This window comes from Odocoileus virginianus, chromosome 24, assembly GCF_023699985.2.
Source record: "Odocoileus virginianus isolate 20LAN1187 ecotype Illinois chromosome 24, Ovbor_1.2, whole genome shotgun sequence".
Lineage (NCBI taxonomy): Eukaryota > Metazoa > Chordata > Mammalia > Artiodactyla > Cervidae > Odocoileus > Odocoileus virginianus.
The window spans coordinates 44780558-44800225 of NC_069697.1; the positions used below are offsets into that span (position 1 = coordinate 44780558).

Below are 19668 nucleotides of genomic sequence, written 5' to 3' on the forward strand. Positions count from 1 at the left end.
ATGTCCAACAGAGGAGTAAATAAAGGCGTGGTACATCATACAACAGCACACTGCTGGTGCTCAGTTGCTCAGCCATGTCCGACTCTTTGTGGCCCCATGGACTGTAGAACGGCAGGTCTCCCTGTCCTTCACTATTTCCCGGCATTTGCTCAAACTCATGTCCATTGACTGGAGAAGAAAATGGCACCCCACTCCAGTACTCTTGCCTGGAAAATCCCATGGACGGAGGAGCCTGGTGGGCTGCGGTCCATGGGGTCGCGAAAGGTCGGACACAACTGAGTGACTTCACTTTCACTTTTCACTCTCATGCACTGGAGAAGGAAGTGGCAATGCACTCCAGTGTTCTTGCCTGGAGAATCCCAGGGATGGGGGAGCCTGGTGGGCTGCTGTTTATGGGGTCGCACAGGGTTGGACACGACTGAAGTGACTTAGCAGCAGCATGTCCATTGACTCAGTGATGCCATCCCACTATTTCGTCCTCTGTCACCCCCTTCTCCTCCTGCTCTCAATCTTTCCCAGCATCAAGGTCCTTTCCAGTGAATCTGCTTTTCTCATAAGGAGGCCAAAGTACTGGAACTTTAGCTTTAGCATCAGCCCTTCCAATGAATGTTCAGGATTGATTTCCTTTAGGATTGACTGGTTTGATCTCCTTGCAGTCCAAGGAACTCTCAAGAGTCTTCTCCAGCACCACGCTTTGAAAGCATCACTTCTTTAGTGCTCAGCCTTCCTTCTGGTCCAACCCTCACATCTGTACAAGACTACTGGTAAAACTGTAGCTTTGACTATACAGACCTCTGTTGGCAAAATGATCTCTCTGCTTTTTAATACACTGTCTAGGTTTGTCATAGCTTTTCTTCCAAGGAGGAAGCATCTTTTAATTTCCTGGCTGCAGTCTCCATCCGCAGTGATTTTGGAGCCCAAGAAAATAAAGTCTGTCACTGTTTCCATTTTTCCCCATCTATTTACCGTGAAGTATGGGACCAGATTCCATAATCTTCATTTTTTGAATGCTGAGTTTTAAGCCAGGTTTTCACTCTCCTCTTTCACCTTCAACAAGAGGCTCTTTACTTCCTCATCACTTTCTGCCATTAGAGTGGTATCATCTGCATATCTGAGGTTGTTATTTCTGCTGGCAATTTTGATGCTAACTTGTGATTTTCTAGCCTGGCATTTCACATGATGTACTCTGCATGGAAGTTAAATAAGCAGGATGACACTATACAGACTTGATGTACTCCTTTCCCAATTTTGAACCAGTCCACTGTTCCATGTCCAGTTCTAACTGTTGCTTCTTGACTTGGATACAGGTTTCACAGGAGACAGGTAAGGTGGTCTGGTATTCCCATCTGTTAAAGAATATTCCACAGTTTGTTGTGATCCACACAGTCAAAGGCTTCAGTGTAGTCAATGAAGCAGAAATAGATGTTTTTCTGGAATTCCCTTGCTTTTTCTAAGATCCAACAGATATTGGCAACTTGATCTCTGGTTCCTCTGCCTCTTCTAAATCCAGGGCTTCCTTGGTGGCTCAGATGGTAAAGAATTTGCCTGCAATGTAGGAGACCCAGGTTTGATCCCTGGGTTGAGAAGATCCCTTGAAGAAGGGAATGGCTAACCCACTTCAGTATTCTTGCCTGGAGAATTCCATAGACAGAGGAGCCTGGCAGGCTACAGTTCATGGGGGTCACAAAGAGCAACTCAGACACAACTGAGCAACCAACACAATGGAATATTACTCCACCATAAAAAAGAAATACTGCCATCTGCAGCAACATGGCTGGATCTAGAGAATATTATGCTTAGTGAAGTGAGAAGAAAAGAAAAATGCTATATGATACCACTTATATCTGGAATCTGAAACAATAATGCAAGTAAGTGTTGTTAGTCACTCAGTCACATCTAACTCTTTGTGAGCCCATGGACTATAGCCCTCAAGACTCCTCTGTCCATGGAATTCTCCAGGCAGAAATACTGGGGTGGTTTGCCGTTTCCTTCTCCAGAGGATCTTCCCAACCCAGGGATCAAACTCGGGTTTCCTACATTGTAGGCAGATTCTTTACTGTCTGAGCCATAAGGGAAAATTTATATTCAAAACCGAAACAGACTCACAGATAGAGAAAACAAACTTGTGATTACTAAAAGGCAGAGGGAATTAGGGAAAGGCAAATCAGGAGTATCAGTTCAGTTCAGTTGCTCAGTCGTGTCCGACTCCCTGCGACCGCATGAACCACAACACGCCAGGCCTCCCTGTCCATCACCAACTCCTGGAGTTTACTCAAACTCATGTCCACTGAGTTGGTGATGCCATCTAACCATCTCATCCTCTGTTGTCCCCTTCTCCTCCTGCCTTCAATCTTTTCCAACATCAGGGTCTTTTCAAATGAGTCAGTTCTTCATATCAGGTGGCCAAAATATTGGAGTTTCAGCTTCAACATTAGTCCTTCCAATGAACACCCAGAACTGATTTCCTTTAGGATGGACTGGTTGGATCTCCTTGCAGTCCAATGGACTCTCAAGAGTCTTTTCCAACACAACAGTTCAAAAGCATCAATTCTTTGGCGCTCAGCTTTCTTTATAATCCAACTTTCACATCCATACATGACTACTGGAAAAACCATAGCCTTGACTAGATGGACCTTTGTTGACCAAGTAATGTTTCTGCTTTTTAATATGCTGTCTAGGTTGGTCATCACTTTCCTTCTAAGGAGAAAGAGTCTTTTAATTTCATGGCTGCAATCACCATCTGCAGTGATTTTGGAGCCCCCCAAAATAAAGTCAGCCACTCTTTCCACTGTTTACCCATCCATTTGCCATGAAGTGATGGGACCGGATGCCAAGATCTTAGTTTTCTGAATGTTGAGCTTTAAGCCAACTTTTTCACTCTCCTCTTTCACTTTCATCAAGAGGCTCTTTAGTTCTTCTTCACTTTCTGCCATAAGGGTGGTGTCGTCTGCATATCTGAAGTTATTGATATTTCTCTCGGCAATCTTGATTCCAGCTTGTGCTTCCTCCAGCCCAGCGTTTCTCATGATGAACTCGGCATATAAGTTAAATAAGCAGGGTGACAATATACAGCCCTGACATACTCCTTTACCTGTTTGGAACCAGTCTGTTGTTCCGTGTCCAGTTCTAACTGTTGCTTCATGATCTACATACAGATTTCTCAAGAGGCAGGTCAGGTGGTCTGGTATTCCCATCTCTTTCAGAATTTTCCAGTTTATTGTGATCCACACAGTCAAAGTCTTTGGTAGAGTCAGATCATGAACTCCTTATTGCCAAATTCAGACTTAAATTGAAGAAAGTGGGGAAAACTAGACCATTCAGGTATGACTGAAATCAAATCCCTTATGATTATACAATGAAAGTGAGAAATAGATTTAAGGGACTAGATCTGATAGAGTGCCTGATGAACCATGGACAGAGGTTCATGACATTGTACAGGAGACAGGGATCAAGACCATCCCCAAGAAAAAATTAGGAGTATAGGATTAAGAAATATAAATTACTATATATAAAATAGATGAGCAGCAAAGATATACTGGATAGCAATGATAATTATACCCACTATCTTGTAATAATCTGTTATGGAATATAATCTGCAAAAATACTGAATCACTGTATGGTACACCTGAAAACAACACAATATTGTAAATTATACTTCAGTAAAAAAGTGATGTTTCAGTTAGACATATTAGCTTATGTTATGGCATTAAAGAGGCAGGGAGGAAGGATATTTCAGAAATTTTACAGTAATGCCACCTTGAGAAAATAAAGTCTGAGTTAAGATGGAAGCAATGGAAATGGAAGAGACAGGCTCAAAAGAGATTATGGAGAGACAAGGATAAGATTTTGGTGTCTGGCTATCGGGAGAGGCAAGAAATGACAACTCTGAAGTTCACTACCTTTGTCATGCAAAAATGATAATACTGTCAACAGAAACTAAGAAATCAGGTGGGGAAGCCCTGTGCGCACAAGCAGAGCCATGACGTGGTGTGAACTATTCACACCAAGCATCTCGTTTCTCAGGGGAAAAAGTTCAGTCTGTGAAAGTGCAGGAGTTTTACAACAGACTATAAAGACTGAAGAGCTGAAGTTTGGGTCCTAGTGAGTTTTCTGAGATTGTGAGCTGATAGGAGCCTTAATAAGGAAATGCAGGAAAAGCAAGAGAAGAATCAGCAGACTGTCATAGAATCCAAGGATAACAAGTTGCGAATTTGAAGGATGAAATTTTGCAGAGAGGTGACAAGAAGAATGCTGAGAAAGAATGTGAGATCTGGCAATTTGGGGTCTAGACATTCAGGCGTCAGATTATTTTAAACATCAGGCATGCTTATTCGTTTTGTTTGGAACTTCAACATTGAACTATTTTCCTTTCTTATTTTAGTAGATTTCTTCTTGCCTTTCACATACTGTATAAGAGCTATTTTATATTCCTTTAGTAATTCTCACGCTCAGGGCCTAATCGGAACATACTTGTATGCTATAATAGTAGTAGGTTGTTGTCAGAATTAAATGAACGGTGACTGGAGTATAGTAAACACTTAGCAAAAATTATTTGTAAAATTTCAAACTTTACAGCACTATATTCTGTAGTTTTTAGTTACTTGAAATTTTAGGGGGGACAGATATGATGCCTTTACTGTTTTAGTGTTTTCCCATGAATGCTTAGGCCAACATCATAATACATGAAGTTGAAAAGGGTTTGAGAGCCATGGTTTTATGAAGAACCTTTGATTCTTAACTCAGAGGTTCCTGCAGTTATTGTGCTTATTAGATTAAGTGTACACCATAAACTCGGAACTTCAAAGGTGAAAAAGAAATACTGGATTCTCTCCATTCCCTCCAATGGTTAATGCGGTTCTCTGCTTCCTTTCTCTATGTCTCCCCAAAAAAGAGTGCCAGAGTGAAGGCCTTCTGAGTTGTCCCATTTGTTGTTTAAATGATGTCTTCATCTCTTCTGGAAGGAACAACTTGAATATTCAGCCAAGTTGCTTGGAAGCAAGTTAAATGGGCTCCAGCACTCCTTTCTTGATAATATTTGGGTGTCTTTTATACTTCTCTATGAAAAGAAAATTTACTGCGTGGCAAACCAGGCCAGCAAGATTTCTCAGCAACTTAATTTAGAAGTGAATTATTCTTCTGAATAGACCCATTCTTTGTTTGAGTACAAGGCAATCTTTTCATGTGTTTCCCAAATAAGCACCCTAGTTACTTCTACCTGAGTTTCCACTAGTGTCACTTAGTATAACAAAATGTACTTTTTCCTAATAGAGGTTTTATGCTCTCCAGCATGCCCCCTCCCTATTGCAGTTAGTACTCTGGGCTCCTTTTATCTTAGTAATAAATCTGAAGTTTGTAAGACCTGTTCCCAAACTTTAAAGCTAGCTCTCTGTTCCCTTTGGCATAGAATTTAGGTTTTATATGCCCCCAGATAAGTTTTTCCAGGAGAGTTTGGGACTAAGAATATTTATTTTATTATAAATAAAGTAAAAGCAGAACATCCTATCTAGGAGTTATAACATTAATAAATCTATCACTTATTTCATCAACCATTTTCTATGACTTTGAGGGAAGTATTTAAGCTCTTAATTTAAATGAGGAATATATTTCATCTCGACCTCATGGTGATGATAATTTATTTGTAAAAACCTTTATATGGTATTGGTGGTTTGGATAGATTGCTTTATAATGACAGTGAAACTTTGAAAGAAGTCTGTTCCACTATCAGACAAAGAATTGGTCAATTTCTAAGTGATTTTCAACTTAGAGTTTTTAAGAAGGCAGTGGACATAAACAAACTTCTTTTAAAAACAAATATACCATGTATGAAGAAAATAGTTTATTTTAGAGATTAGAGCATCAATATCTCTAAAAAGAAAGCCAAACAAATAAAAGTGGTTTTCTCTGGCAACTGTCTGTTGCTGATAAAATCCAAAGAAGAAACTGTTTTGACCAGTTCCTGCTTTGTGATAGTCTTAGAGTTGTAGCAGAAAAGCCATGATGTTTACTGATTCTCAAAGAAATCAAAGGGTCACCCTACTGTGAAATTTGTGATTGATTAGATCAGAGTATTGGTTGGCCAGATGAGTTCATTAAACCCAGCTACATCCTGCAGTGAGGTCATGCCAACGCTAATTGTAGACTCGCTGGGACTGAATATAGCACATTTATGCTTCCCAGCCCACCTTACATGATCACACTGAAAAACAACAGGAGGGACTTTTTCCTGGTGGTCCATGGTTAACAGTCTGCCTTGCAATGCAGGGGGCTCGGGTTCAATCCCTGGTCAGGGAACTAAAATCCCACATACCACAGGGCAACTAAGCCTGTGTGCCACAACTACGGAGCCTGTGTGTCCTAGATCCCACGCGCTGCAACTCCTGAGCCTGCCTGTCACAAGAGAGACCGCACGCCGCAGCGAAGACCCCACATGCCATGACTAAGACTTGAAGCATGCCAAATGATAATTAAAAAAATTAAAAGGAACTGGCAAAGATCGTGTTTGTTTGTTATGAAACGATAATAACAGGAGACCCAAAGTTTCTGTGAAGTTACGTTTTTGGACTCGGTGAAATTCTTTCTATCCCACGTTGGGTGAACATCATCAAAAGCTTATGAAAGAGACATTTAGAAGCTGCTTAAATACTGAGTGTTGTTTTCTTGAAGCACACTTTCAGAAAGAAGAACAAAAGATTTGAATACATTGTTACCTGAGCGCAGCCATGCTGAATAAAAACCTAAGAAGAATATTTCGTCTATGATCAGAGATTTATACAAACAGAGCCGGTGATTATCATCAGCCACACAGAACTGAAAGCAGGGTATATGATTTATGTCTGTTGCTAAATAAGTATTTATTTCACTATGAAAGGCGTGGAACCACATGTAGAAAATTTGGGAGGGAGAGAAAAGGCAAAAAATCAGTTACCATCAATCCTATGCAGTCATTGTTTTAATCTTCATCTCTTGTCTTTCATCCTTTTTCTTATTAACCCAAAAAATCATTTTTAAAACTTGCTGAAATTATTTGTTTTTATAAATGCAATTTTAAAACATATCATCCACATAAACATAGATTTAATGTATAATGTGATAAAGCTCAAAGGTATAATTATGGAGCAGCAAATGATAACCTGTAGTATTTGAAGCAATATAGCTTCAAACTGTTTTATTTTCAATAAAACTGAATTGTTTTATTTTCAACATATTTGCACTCTGTTCACCCAGCCCTTTTCCAGTGTTAAATGTACTACAAATACAAATATTTCGAGTAAGTCTTGGCTTGTGGTATGCAGTTCATGAGTGATTGTTGTTTTATTGTTGCTAGTTATTATTACTGTACTTGGTAATATAAATAACCAAAAGTTATTAATTATAAAGGCATACAGCATCAAATCCTTTATAATGCCAACCAAGATATGTTTTAGAACAAAATGTGAAATGATAGATATTATCTAATTAAGTGTAGAGGGAAGTACAGCTGGTAGAAGTCATTTAAAACACTTGAATTCATGAAATGCCATCTAAGAAGTAGCCCATTTTTAATAATAATTGATTTTCTTGAAGGGACATAATTAATGTTCTTGGTTTCAAAGGAATTCATTCAATTGAATGACCTTTCCTGATGATACTCCTTTCATCAGACTTCTTGCAATTTTCTGCCTTCCCTTAAACAAGGTAGGAATTAACTCTTTGATGACCCTTTATCCTCAAGGCCCTCCTAATGAATGAATTTAGTAAAATTAATTCACACAACATTTTTACCCACCCAGGGAACCCTTCACAGTGGTCTTATGGAACCACTGACACAAGTCAAACAGTTGCAGTGGAATTTTGGTTAATGAAGGTGCTCCTTTTGACCTGGTAAAACCTTGAAGTGCTTTTCAACTTGATACAGGTATAGACAGTATCCCTACAGATTACCTTCTAAGATTAACCTTTTACATGATCTTACTCATGAAGTTAATGCGTAGTTCATTGATATTGTGACTTACAGCAGAAAGTTGTGCCAGTGTCTACCATGTATCTCTCATATCTTCCATGTTGGAAAATAAGTTTCGTAATGCATGTAAATTTTTTATACTGCATGTAAGAAAGGCTGTAATTTTTTTAAACCTCTTCCTAGCCCATGTTTATGTAATCAGCTTAATTAACCAATCCAAATTCTGGATATCTCTGCAGATAACTGCAGAACCACTTAGTCGGCCTAACTCTCATTTTGATATCTGTATGATTTATTGATTGTTCTTTGTTCCTAAGCAAGAGCATATTGTTTCCATTACAAGTCCTTTTAATAACCCAGATGAGAATCAGTTAAGCATCGAACCTCTACAGTGAGATTATACATTACTACTTTCAGTAGTTCGTGGCCATTCAAGTAACAAGCATCATCTTCTCAACTAGACTCAGTGGGAAAGTGAAAAATGTTTACAATGTAAAGTTTTATGGCTCATTGTCATATTGCAGAGGTGGTTTTTACATTTTTAGGCTTTTCTCTCCATAATTAAATTGAGATGTTATATAAACCTTCCAAAGGGAATGATACTGAAAAATAGATGTTAACACCAAGATCATTAAACTCTGGACTTTCATATCTTCTTTTGCACGTAGGTTTCTTCTTTCACTATCACTTATTTATTATGTCTTTCCAAATTCTGATTAAAAAAACCTCACTTCACATTTGAAAAGAATTAAAGTATGACCCAAGAAACAGATGGATTTTATAAGGGCTAGTTGAAGATTGTTTTGACATCACCTATTTCCTTCAGAGCATTTTTCTCAATCCTTTTAAGCTAAAAGACTACCTTGTAAATATCTTGGATATGTGTTATTAATGTTTTGAAAGAATCACTTCTCTCCAAGCAGTCTTAATTCTAGAGTTCTAAAACCCAGAAGAGAGAGTTATGCCTACACAATATTTTAGGTGTCGTGTGTTCCAGAATTCCTATGGTGAAAAATGTCAGTATTCCATCAGAGGGATGATGAATTGAGAAGTGCCTTCCCACTCTCTGTGGTTTCCATGGTACTGATTGTCAATGCCTTTTGTTGTAGGCAGAATACTTCTATGAATTCCTGTCCTTGCGCTCCTTGGATAAAGGCATCATGGCAGACCCAACCGTCAATGTCCCTCTTCTGGGAACAGTGCCTCACAAGGCGTCAGGTGGGTGGTCTTTGCCTCAGAGAAAGGTTTATGCTTAAAATATAATAGTGGTGGGAATACTATTTTAGATCCAGATGTCATCCATCAGAGAGATTACAGGATGTTTTCTTGAAGAGAGCTATTGATTTTAGGGCAAATCAGTTGTTATGTCCCAATTTCCTTTGGACAAAACATTAGGATAGGCGTGAAGAAATGGAAGTTTTAGAATTTCCTAAAAATTCAGTTCATAAATGATTCCAGATTAAAAAAAGAAAGTCACTGTATGAAATATACTTGGCAACAAGTGCTAATTAATGTAATGCATATAAATGTGGCAAAGATGCAAATTAAGTGATTGAGAGGGAATGGGATAAATCAAGAAAAACTTCCCCTAAATGAACATTGTATTTAATAGGAATTTGAAGTAGAGAAGAGACATGCAAAGTGGTATAAAAGGGTTCAGTCTTTCAGATCTAATCATCCTTCTCTGCTTAGAAAGTACAGTATGCAGTTAGGTATTTAGAACTTTTCAGCTTACAAAGCACCAATTCATGCATTATCTAATTCACGTTCTGGGAGAGAGTCAAGGCTTGAATTACATCTCCATTTTACAAATTAGAAAATCTAGGCTTGTGAGGTTTAACTGACTTTCCCAAAGTCATATATTAGTAGTGAGTGGTGGAGCTGAAACTGGAGCCCAGGTTTTATGACTTTTAGAAAAATACAGAGATCTCTTATGTTAACATGTTGCAATATTTCCTTCTGCCTTAAGTCTATTTTTCTTACATAATTGTAGTAATGCTATATATTGTTTTTACATAATGTTTTTCTGGCTTTTAATATTTTAACATAAGCATTTTCCCATGTCATTGCAGATTTTTCCAAAAGTTGTTCTTAATGCCTTTATAATATTCTATTTTATGAACCTACCATAATTTATGCTTCCTTATTGTATGTTACTTAGATTGTTTTTAGGTTTTGTATACTAAAAACATCACAGTAACCATACTTTTTTTAAAGTAATAGATGGACAATACATTACAACTGTCAATACAAGGCCCTGCATAGAATGGGCATTCAGAAAACACTTGTTGGATTAATGTGTGTAGCAGAATCTTAAAGTTCATCTCATTATTTTGTTAAAATAGTTTCTTAGAGGTAAAATTATTGTGTCAAAAGATATGAACTTGAAGTTTTTTAAAGGCTCTTAGAACAAATTGCCAAAATCCCAAATTACTTTCCGCAAAGGTTGTACCCATTGGTACCTTGGCTAGCAGTGTGGCAGAGAGCCTGACTTATTGCAGTCTCATCAATATGGGTTATTAATCATGTTAGCTGTTTAGCTGGCTTAAAAAGTGAAAAATGGTTTCTCAATGTTCTTTTGATTTGATTTTTTAAATGCCTATTGAGGTAGGAGTCTATTTTCTTGTATCTGTTAGACAATGTAAAATGTCTGTGTGTTGTACTCATTTTTTGTGGTTCTTTTCATTAATTTGCAAAGCTCACTGTAAAATATTTGTTGATTGTAGTTTTTCTCAACTTATCATTTACGTTTTATTTTTTTTTGAGGAGGGTTTAAAATCCTCTGTGGTCAAAACTATCTTTCATTTGTGATGGACAGCATTCATTATTTGTAGTCTTTTTAACGATGGCCATTCTGACCAATGTGAGGTGGTATGTCATTTTAGTTTTGATTTGTGTTTCTCTAATAATTAGTGATACTGAGCATCTTTTCATGTACCTGTTGGCTGTCTGCATCTCTTCTTTGGAGAAATATCTGTTTGGATCTTCTGCCCATTTTCTGATTGGGTGGTTCGTTTTTTTGATATTGAGCTGTATGACCTGTTTGCATATTTTGGAGATTAGCCCCTTGTCAGTCACATCATTTGTGAATATTGTCTCCTAGTCCATAGGTTGCCCTTTCATTTTGTCTATGGTTTCCTCCCTATGGAGCTCATTTAAGTTGATGAAACAGGAAATCAGGCACCCTTACAGAGTCCATTTTCAAATTGTGATTATCTACTACTTCCAAATGTATCTGTATTGACACATCCCAGCACTGTAAGAGTTGGGGACTAAATAAGCACAGAGTTTTTCTAATCTCCTGGCATAGGTGCCCATGTGAGTACAGATAGGAAGAGTGAATCTGAGTTTCTCGTGGGCCATCCCAATGCCGCTGCTATGACTCACAGCCCTCTCAGAAGATTTGCTTCTGATCGAGATGGAAGTCCCATGAAGGAAAAGGCCTTGGGTTCCGGAGATACACTTAACTGAGGTTTATAGCCCCAAGGATGTGAATATCCATTTCCAAATACAGGGACACCCCAATTCTGCTCAGATGATCATGCTTGTACTATTGCATACTGCTGCATCATGGAGACAAGAAAGTTCTTAGAATATGACCACCAAAGTTCTTAGAATATGACCACCAAATTCTTAGAATATTTAGTCTTGTGCCTTGTCAGTTGATGTTCTTTTTTGGTCAAAGATAATTTTCTATAAAATTTTTCTTGATATTTTTTGCTCTTTTAAGAAGTGGTCAGGAATAAGAAGTATACAACGTGTCTCTCAATTTTCATTTTATATTTTTGAATTTCTCTTTCATCGTTTTCTGTTATTAAAAAACTGCAAACTCATTTAACCCTTTGAAAATGCATTAATTAAATTAATTGCACAGTGACACCTGTTCAACTTAAAATTAATCTTGTATCTTTGGATTCTAATCAAATGCTTGTCTCCAAAATCTTCCCAGCTTTATTAATTTTTTGTGTCTGGTGGGGGAAAAAAAGCTTACTGAAAATCTACTTCTTGGGATGTTGAAACTGTAAGGTTTTGAATATACAATATATTTCAATTGGTTCTATTTAGAGAAAACATCATTTACTAATAATTTAGAATCTTTATAAATCAAATGTAGAGGGGAAAGTGGATGATGCATTAGACAAGGTAAGACTAAAAAGAACAAACCTTCTGGGATGAGGTGACTCATGCATGTGTCTGCATACGCACACACATACACCCTCCTCTCCTACCACATAGGTTTTTGGAAGCATATGTAGGACTTGTTTGCAGAAATGCAGGTGCAGGAAGTTTATGGGAATTTTGGTCCATCGCAGGGCAGTTATTCATTGCCTCATTAAGCTCAGTACCCCCAGCCTGAGCCATGAGGGTAACTTGAATTATTAAAAAGTAATCAAATCAGTGTGTCTTGCTCCTAAGCATCCAGGTAGCATTTGTTACTCCGCTGGCCTATTTAATATCCTCAAGCTGCTAAGGTGTTCTTTTATCCTGCAGATTCCTATGTGCCTAAGCATTGAATGAAATAGAAAACTCTTGATCTTTAACAGGAAGTGCCTGGCTTCTGGCATCAGAAGGGAACAAAAACAGGAAATACAAACTGCAGGGTGGTTCAATAAAATGCCTGAGTTGGATAACAAAAAACATTTTCCATCAAGCCAAGGCTTGGCCTATTGGAACACTCTGTCTCTGTCATCCCATGAAACCAAGGCAGCAGGAATGTTTCTCAACCAAGACCATCAGAAATCCAATGTGTAGGAATTGTCAAATAGGTGTTCGTGCTGGGCGGACCATCTTCTTCTCGGTGACCCCCGTTCTGAGCAGAAAGTGAGGCCCAGAGTAGCTGCTCAGTAAGTATTGCGGGGAGAATGAATGGTGGTCAGCACAGCGTGGAGCATGGATGACTACTTGTGTGGAATGCCTTATATTCATGGAGCAGCATATAATCATGTGATATGGAGGATGAGCTCTGGCCTAGCCTGCCTTTCTCATTTCTTCCTTTGTTGGGAGGCAGTGGCTTGCGTGACCAAGGCTGAGATTGTGTGAGCACTCTGGTCTCAGTGTAGAGAGCTATTTAATCAGAATGAGTTTCTTGTTTACGTCTATAGAAAAGTTAGTTTATGTGCAGTTGGTGGCACATCAGAGTGTCCTTGAATGCCATGTGAGTTTTGTTCAATCTACTTGAGTTTTTCTGAGTTGTTGTAATCTACCCTGGTCTCGATTATACAACCTCGATGACACTGGAATTCACAACATCTGGCCTCATTTGCATCTAGCTTTAGGTAAAAGTGGCTCTCTACTCACAGGCTTATTGCTGCAAAAGCACATGGTGACTTTCACGTTTCTGTTATTCCTTGGAAATAGAGAGCCTGTGCTTGTTTGTCCCTTTGAGGTCTTTTTCTTTATGCATGTGTTTTTTCTGAGTGCACATTGTTCATATTTTCCTCTGTCTCCCACTGCCTAAGGGGTATTTCTGTCTCTTTCTGTGTATGTGCGCAGGTGTGCACATGTATATGTGCAAGTGTGTGTCTGTGTGTATAAAGGTACATGGATGTGTCTCCCATAAGGTATATCTTTGTTACTGTCGGTGCCTAGCTTGTGACAATGTAGTAGGTGCTGAGGTTATAGAAACACATACCATAGGGTCCTTCCCTTTGAAAATCACATTCTTAGCAAAAGATTTGTTGTTTGCTGTTGTTTAGTGGCTCAGTCTGACTCATTTGTGACCCCATGGACTGTAGTTCACCAGGCTTCTCTGTCCATGGGATTTCCCAGGCAAGAATTCTGGAGTGGGTTGCCATTTCCTTCTCCAGGGGATCTTCCTGATCTAGGGATCAAACCTGCGTCTCCTGCGTTGGCGGGTGGATTCTTTACTACTGAGCCACCTGGGAAGCCTAGGAAAAGATGCAGAATCATAATCATCTCATTAGATTATAATGCAACTGTATACAGAGGTGTATGTGAAATGATGCCATTGGGGGTGTCAGGGAAACCAACAGAGAACGAGTGCTGTTTAATTTGGGTCTTGAGAGGTGAGTGGGAGAACTCTGGACAGAAAAGAGGAGAAAGAACATTCCAGGAAGCAGGAGGGGTATGCAGAGTCAGGCGCTGCGGACATGTACCACGTGTTTGGGAACTGACAGAAATCTATTTTGAGCTGAGCACAGGTTATATACACGTCGGTGAAAATGAGGTTAACTAAAGTCAGGTTTTGTTTTTCTAAGCAAAATTCTTTGAAATATGTTTAAAAAGGTGTTAAATTATAATTCGTATTACCTGAACAGTTTTACAGATAAAATTTATAAACAGAAAACAGGACAAGTAGAATTTGCAGAAAAGGAATAAAATCTCTATTTTACATTTCAAAACTGAAAAGTGGGCAAGTGTAATTAGTGTAATTTATACAACTTTCATTAATTTCTACTTTTACTTTAAAAGTGAATTTATTGAAACTCATAAACTATGTACCTCCTAACTTCTGAACTTTATTTCTTAGTTCCTTTCAAATCATTCTGTACTGAGGTTAACATAACAGTTATGTTTACATGCCTCCTATATCAAAAGAGGTGAATATACATGGGAAAATATTTTTACCTAGGATGAGAGGATTTTTCATCTGTTCATCTTTCACTGGAAGTTGAATTTGTCAGGTCGAAACTACAATATATAAGTAAAATAAGCACAATTTTAAACCTAGAGTTTATTACACCTTTACATGATGAAGATAGAAAATACTTCCTGTTATATTAATGTTCATTGAGTATAATCTTAGATTGGTAAAAAAAATTCTTTTCTATTGATTTACTCAGAAGATGAAGATGTCACATCTTTAGTTTTCTGCCAAGATTGCCTCAAGTTTTACTATTCAAAAAGATAAAAGACTTTATTTTCCTCTGTTTGCATTTGGCATAATTTTGCAGAACTATGCTATATGTGTGAGTTTTTTTAATGACTTTTTAAAATGAAAGACATGTTTGATGGTGAACAGTAACATTGCAGTTTTAACCTTTCAAATGACAGGTCTTTCCACACCAAAAAAAAAAGATTTTTTAAACTACTTTAGTAGTAGTATTATTGATCGTATGGCAAAAGGAGGAGACTGAGGCCTGAGAAGTTTAACTAGACCGTGTGATCCACCCAAATCAATGGATCACAGCAAGTGCAGTTCCCCACCTGATCCTGTTTTAAGCATTAGACAATATGCTCCGCAGACATTTATGCATCTGTTGTGAAGTTACAATACAGGCAAATTGAACTTAGGTTATAAAAATTGAGACCCAAAGACTCCAATAGTTGCAGACTCAAACATTAAGCTACTTTGAATTCTAACTGGTCTGTAGCTTTAAACATGTGTCAATGTTTGCTTTATTTTTCTAGATGTTTTAAATGATTAAAATATTGCACTGTTGCAAAATATCTCCAAAATAAATCACTGAGACCTCAGTGCCACAAAAGCCTGGGGTTTTTAATCTTGTTTGCTAAAGCAGCCCCCTGCTTAGAACGCTGTCACATGGTAACATCAGGAAGTATTGACTGAATGGATGAACCCTTTGTGTGTGCTCAGTTATGTCCAGCTCTGCCGTTTCCTACTCCAGGGGATCTTCCTGACCCAGGGATCGAGCCTGAGTCTCTTGCTTCTTCTGCATTGGCAGGCAAATTCTTTACCACTAGTGCTACCTGAAAACTGTTTTTATTTTGACTCAAATTCATATTTATCCATTTAAAGGGAAAAATTCATCTTGAAAATTCTGAAGAAGTTACTTATGGCATGTTTTCTTTCTGTTGGACTTTATATCCTCATTTTTCTTCCCTGGGATTGCTCAGAGCCATATTGTTTAGGTGGGACTATTTGTGGCTCAGACGGTAGAGGATCTGCCTGCAATGCAGGAGACCGGGGTTCTATCCCTGGGTCAGGAAGGTCCCCTGCAGAAGAGAATGGCTACCCACTCCAGTATTTTTGCCTGGAGAATTCCATGGACAGAGGTGCCTGGTGGGCTATGACACTCACTCATATTGTTTAGGGCCAGGGAACTCTGTGCATCTTGGTACCTACATTGAACTTAGAGGCTATGTTAACTAATCACACATTTACATGAGAACATTCCAAATTGTCTAGAAGACCCCCTGATGACTTGAGCATGTGGACATGTATTCATAACTTAGATTTGTAAATGGTTTGTTTTTAGCACATATGGAAATATGGACAAACTAGTAATTATTCTTAACTGAATTTCCCATACATATTATAAGACATGTTCTGATATTTGATATCTAAGATATGTTTTGCAACTTAACAATGCTGATAAACAGAAATGAAGATGAGTTTGCATACAAGGATCTTCTCTTCCATACCAAGATTTTGAAAGCGAAAAAAACTCTGAAGTGCCTTGAAGAGAATTAGGTGGGCTACAAAGTAAAGGCTCAGTAAGGTCCAAGAAAAAGATAAATCTGAACAGTGTGGTAAAGCAGATTCTGAAAGTTCTGTCTTTTAGGTTCTTCCATGTTTTTATGCCTCAGGGCAATTACTGGCCTACCCATCTGTTCAAGAGTCATGAGAAAAACACTTTATATCTGAACAAAGTGAAAATGCATTGTAGAGTTAACAATTGAAAGAAATTACCTATCAGCTCCTTCACCTTCTTTTGAAATGGAAATCCCTACAATGGATTTTAGTGTTTTGTAAACTTACATTTTCATATATAAGATTTCATTCAACCAAGGTTTTCCATGGGGACATTTTTACTTTGGAACTTCAAAAACAATTTTTGTTTTTCCTCTCTTTTTAGTTCTGTTAAACTGTTTTTTTTTTCCCCCACCATTTAATTGATTATTTGCAATGGTCAGATCTCAAGATTCAGGAAAGAAATTCATGTTATTTGGAGAAGGGCACAGTAACGAACACTGACAATGCCAAAGCCTTGAGAGTAGGTTTTCAGTTGCCAAGCATGTTAAGAAGATTTTATGACCAGCTGGTGTGCAGTGCCTTATGGAAGAGAGAAGATCAGTTTCTAGCTCATTTCTTCTTATAAACCTAGGGAGAAGCTTTATAAAAACTCTTAAGGGGAAGAATTTTTCTTGGTGTGGGATGATTTTCCCAGGCTTGGCAATAACCATAACCTACCAGACAGAAACAAAATGAAGCAGAATTTCACATGTATGTCCCTTAGTAATATTTCTCCTATTCATAAGGAAGAACTGGAATCTAGTGGATCAGCTAGATCAGTTTCCCCCAGTGGACATGTGATGGTAATCCCGTGGATTTCAGAAATGTTATGTAGTCAGCCTCTCAGCCATGGCGCGAGCCAGTTTCTGCCCGATGACTTGTGGGTACTTCACGCAGGTGGCCCCCCGCCGCCTCTCTACAGCACCGGCATTAGTTCCCACTCTGCAGAGTCACACCCAGATCCCCAAGTGATCATCCGTCTCACTGAAAAGAAGTAGCTCCTATTCCGGAACCTAAACCATTAGATATACGTCTATTGTGAGATTATTTCACCACAGCGAACTCTTCTAAATCCCTGAGATGTGAACACTTCTTAATACTGACCAAGAGCCTGAGGAAATACTAACTTCATTAACTCGGTCCAATGACTAGGGTCTAAGTCATTAGACTTAGAGAGTAAAAGTAAACCAGTGGGGTGTTGCTTATAGAGCTTTATTTAATGGCTTCTGGAATGTTGATTTTTAGCTCTTTTTGAATTATGTGGAGGCTGGTAAAGATGCTCACCAAGTTTCTTTTTTATTTATTTATTTATTTATTTATATATTTTTTAAGTTTCTTTTCCTAATTAATTAACTAATTAATCTAAGCTACCTATTTGCACCTTTTCAGAGAAAATTTCACCATCTTTTTTTCAAGATGGTACAAGTTCAGACTATGAACAGATTATCCTCAGTTTTATATTAATCTTCCCTGGCGGCTCAGACAGTAAAGCATCTGCCTGCAATGCGGGAAACCCAGGTTCGATCCCTGGGTGGGGAAGATCCCCTGGAGAAGGAAATGGCCACCCATTCCAGTATTCTTGCCTGGAATAATCCCATGGACGGAGAAGCCTGGTAGACTACAGTCCGTACACCTTTATATTAGTAGGGTACAAATTAATGAGGGTCATTAATTCTTTCTCTACCCAGCACGATGTACATGTTCTGGGGAGAATGCCCAGATAATCAAAATATAGCCCTTACTTTAGTGGAGATACAAGAATGTCAAATAGTGGAATGTGAACATTTTTGTTTTGTTCTTTGCTCTCTTACTGAAGTGTCTGTAAAACTGGAATCAACTAGATAAGCTGTTTCTCCATACTTCCTTTTTCTTTAGTTGTTCAAGTTGGTTTCCCATGTCTCGGCAAACAAGATGGAGTGGCAGCATTTGAAGTGAATGTGATTGTCATGAATTCTGAAGGCAACACCATCCTGCAGACACCTCAGAATGCCATCTTCTTTAAAACATGTCAACAAGGTAATCAGTGACGGTGATTCTAGAGAAGACATAAAACTTCCAGGTGTGATTTGGACAAAAAATTGTAGCTAGCTAGCTAATTATTTTGTATAATATAACCACACCAGTGGGAGGGGGGACTGCTAAGTGCAGGGTCCAGGAATAGTACTAAGATAGACTTGCTCTACTTTGACCCCACTCACAATTTTAGGGACGCCAGTACCCTTCAAAATGCTCTGTCTTCCACCTCTTTATCTCCCTCTTCCAGTATAGTCTTTGGGAGTCCTCAACCTCATAGCAAGGTCACCAGTCATCACCAGCAACTACCACTACCCATACCCGCTGCCAAACGCTTGATCCTTCTGACTTTCATGGAAAACAGGTCGCTGCCATCTCACCAGCGATCTCTGCCAGGCAAAGTCACCTCCCACCACAGCCTGGGGAACCAGGGAAAGGGAAGGCCTTTAGCTCCAGAATTTTAGCTCTGGAGGCTTTTGGTGCCCTAGAGATGTACCAAAAGGTCATTACCCCCTCTGAAAATGAATATGGAGGGCAATATCCATCCTTCTGTCTCAGTGTGAATTGAAGGTCCAGTGCAGTAAATTGATAGGTGAGATGAAGGAAGAACATAAAGCTTGCTTTGCCTTCTTCCATGAGCCCCTTACTGTCAAAAGTAGGATTGAGAGAAGCAAAGTCTTACTTTCCTGAAAACTTAAGAAAGTACAAGTGATGTAGAGAGAATGAAGTGGAAATATTGGTATTCAATAAATTACAGTCGGTGTGCTGGGGAAAATGTGACGGCTCACCTCTTCATGCTCCCCGTAATTCACTCAATATGTTTTGAAAAGTGTCTATATAAAGCTTGTTTCTCTTTGGTGAAGCTGAGTGCCCTGGAGGATGCCGAAATGGAGGCTTTTGTAATGAAAGGCGGGTCTGCGAATGCCCTGACGGGTTCTACGGCCCTCACTGTGAGAAAGGTAAAGAACACGGACAGCCGGCTCCCCTGGCTTGCTCCATAGTGAGATGGGTGTCACACAGGCGCCCCGCACGCATTTTTAGCACATCCCCTGAAAGTGTCTTTCTGGTCACATTATATGGATTCTTGCAGTCTTAAAAAGCCACAGGAAAGCTATTGGAAAGTGTTTCTCCTAGGAGTGGTTTTCCGTTAAATCAATATGTGGTGGCAGGCGCAGAAAGCTGACACAATGTCTTCATTCTCTGTGGCCGCTTTTACTCTCCTCCACCCCCCCACCCGGGTTCACTATTATATACACTCTGCTTTGGCATAATCTTACAG

At 38.8% G+C, this 19668-nt stretch overlaps 1 protein-coding gene across 1 annotated transcript in view; it reads left to right on the top strand.

The window, feature by feature from the left end:
• WIF1 (WNT inhibitory factor 1) overlaps positions 1–19668 on the top strand; it is an 81561-nt gene that overhangs the window by 42176 nt on the left and 19717 nt on the right. Inside the window, exons 3-5 of the mRNA XM_070454651.1 lie at positions 9049–9157; positions 18252–18392; positions 19253–19348. Coding sequence (XP_070310752.1) covers positions 9049–9157; positions 18252–18392; positions 19253–19348 — 346 coding nt within the window. The remainder of the gene's footprint in view (positions 1–9048; positions 9158–18251; positions 18393–19252; positions 19349–19668) is intronic.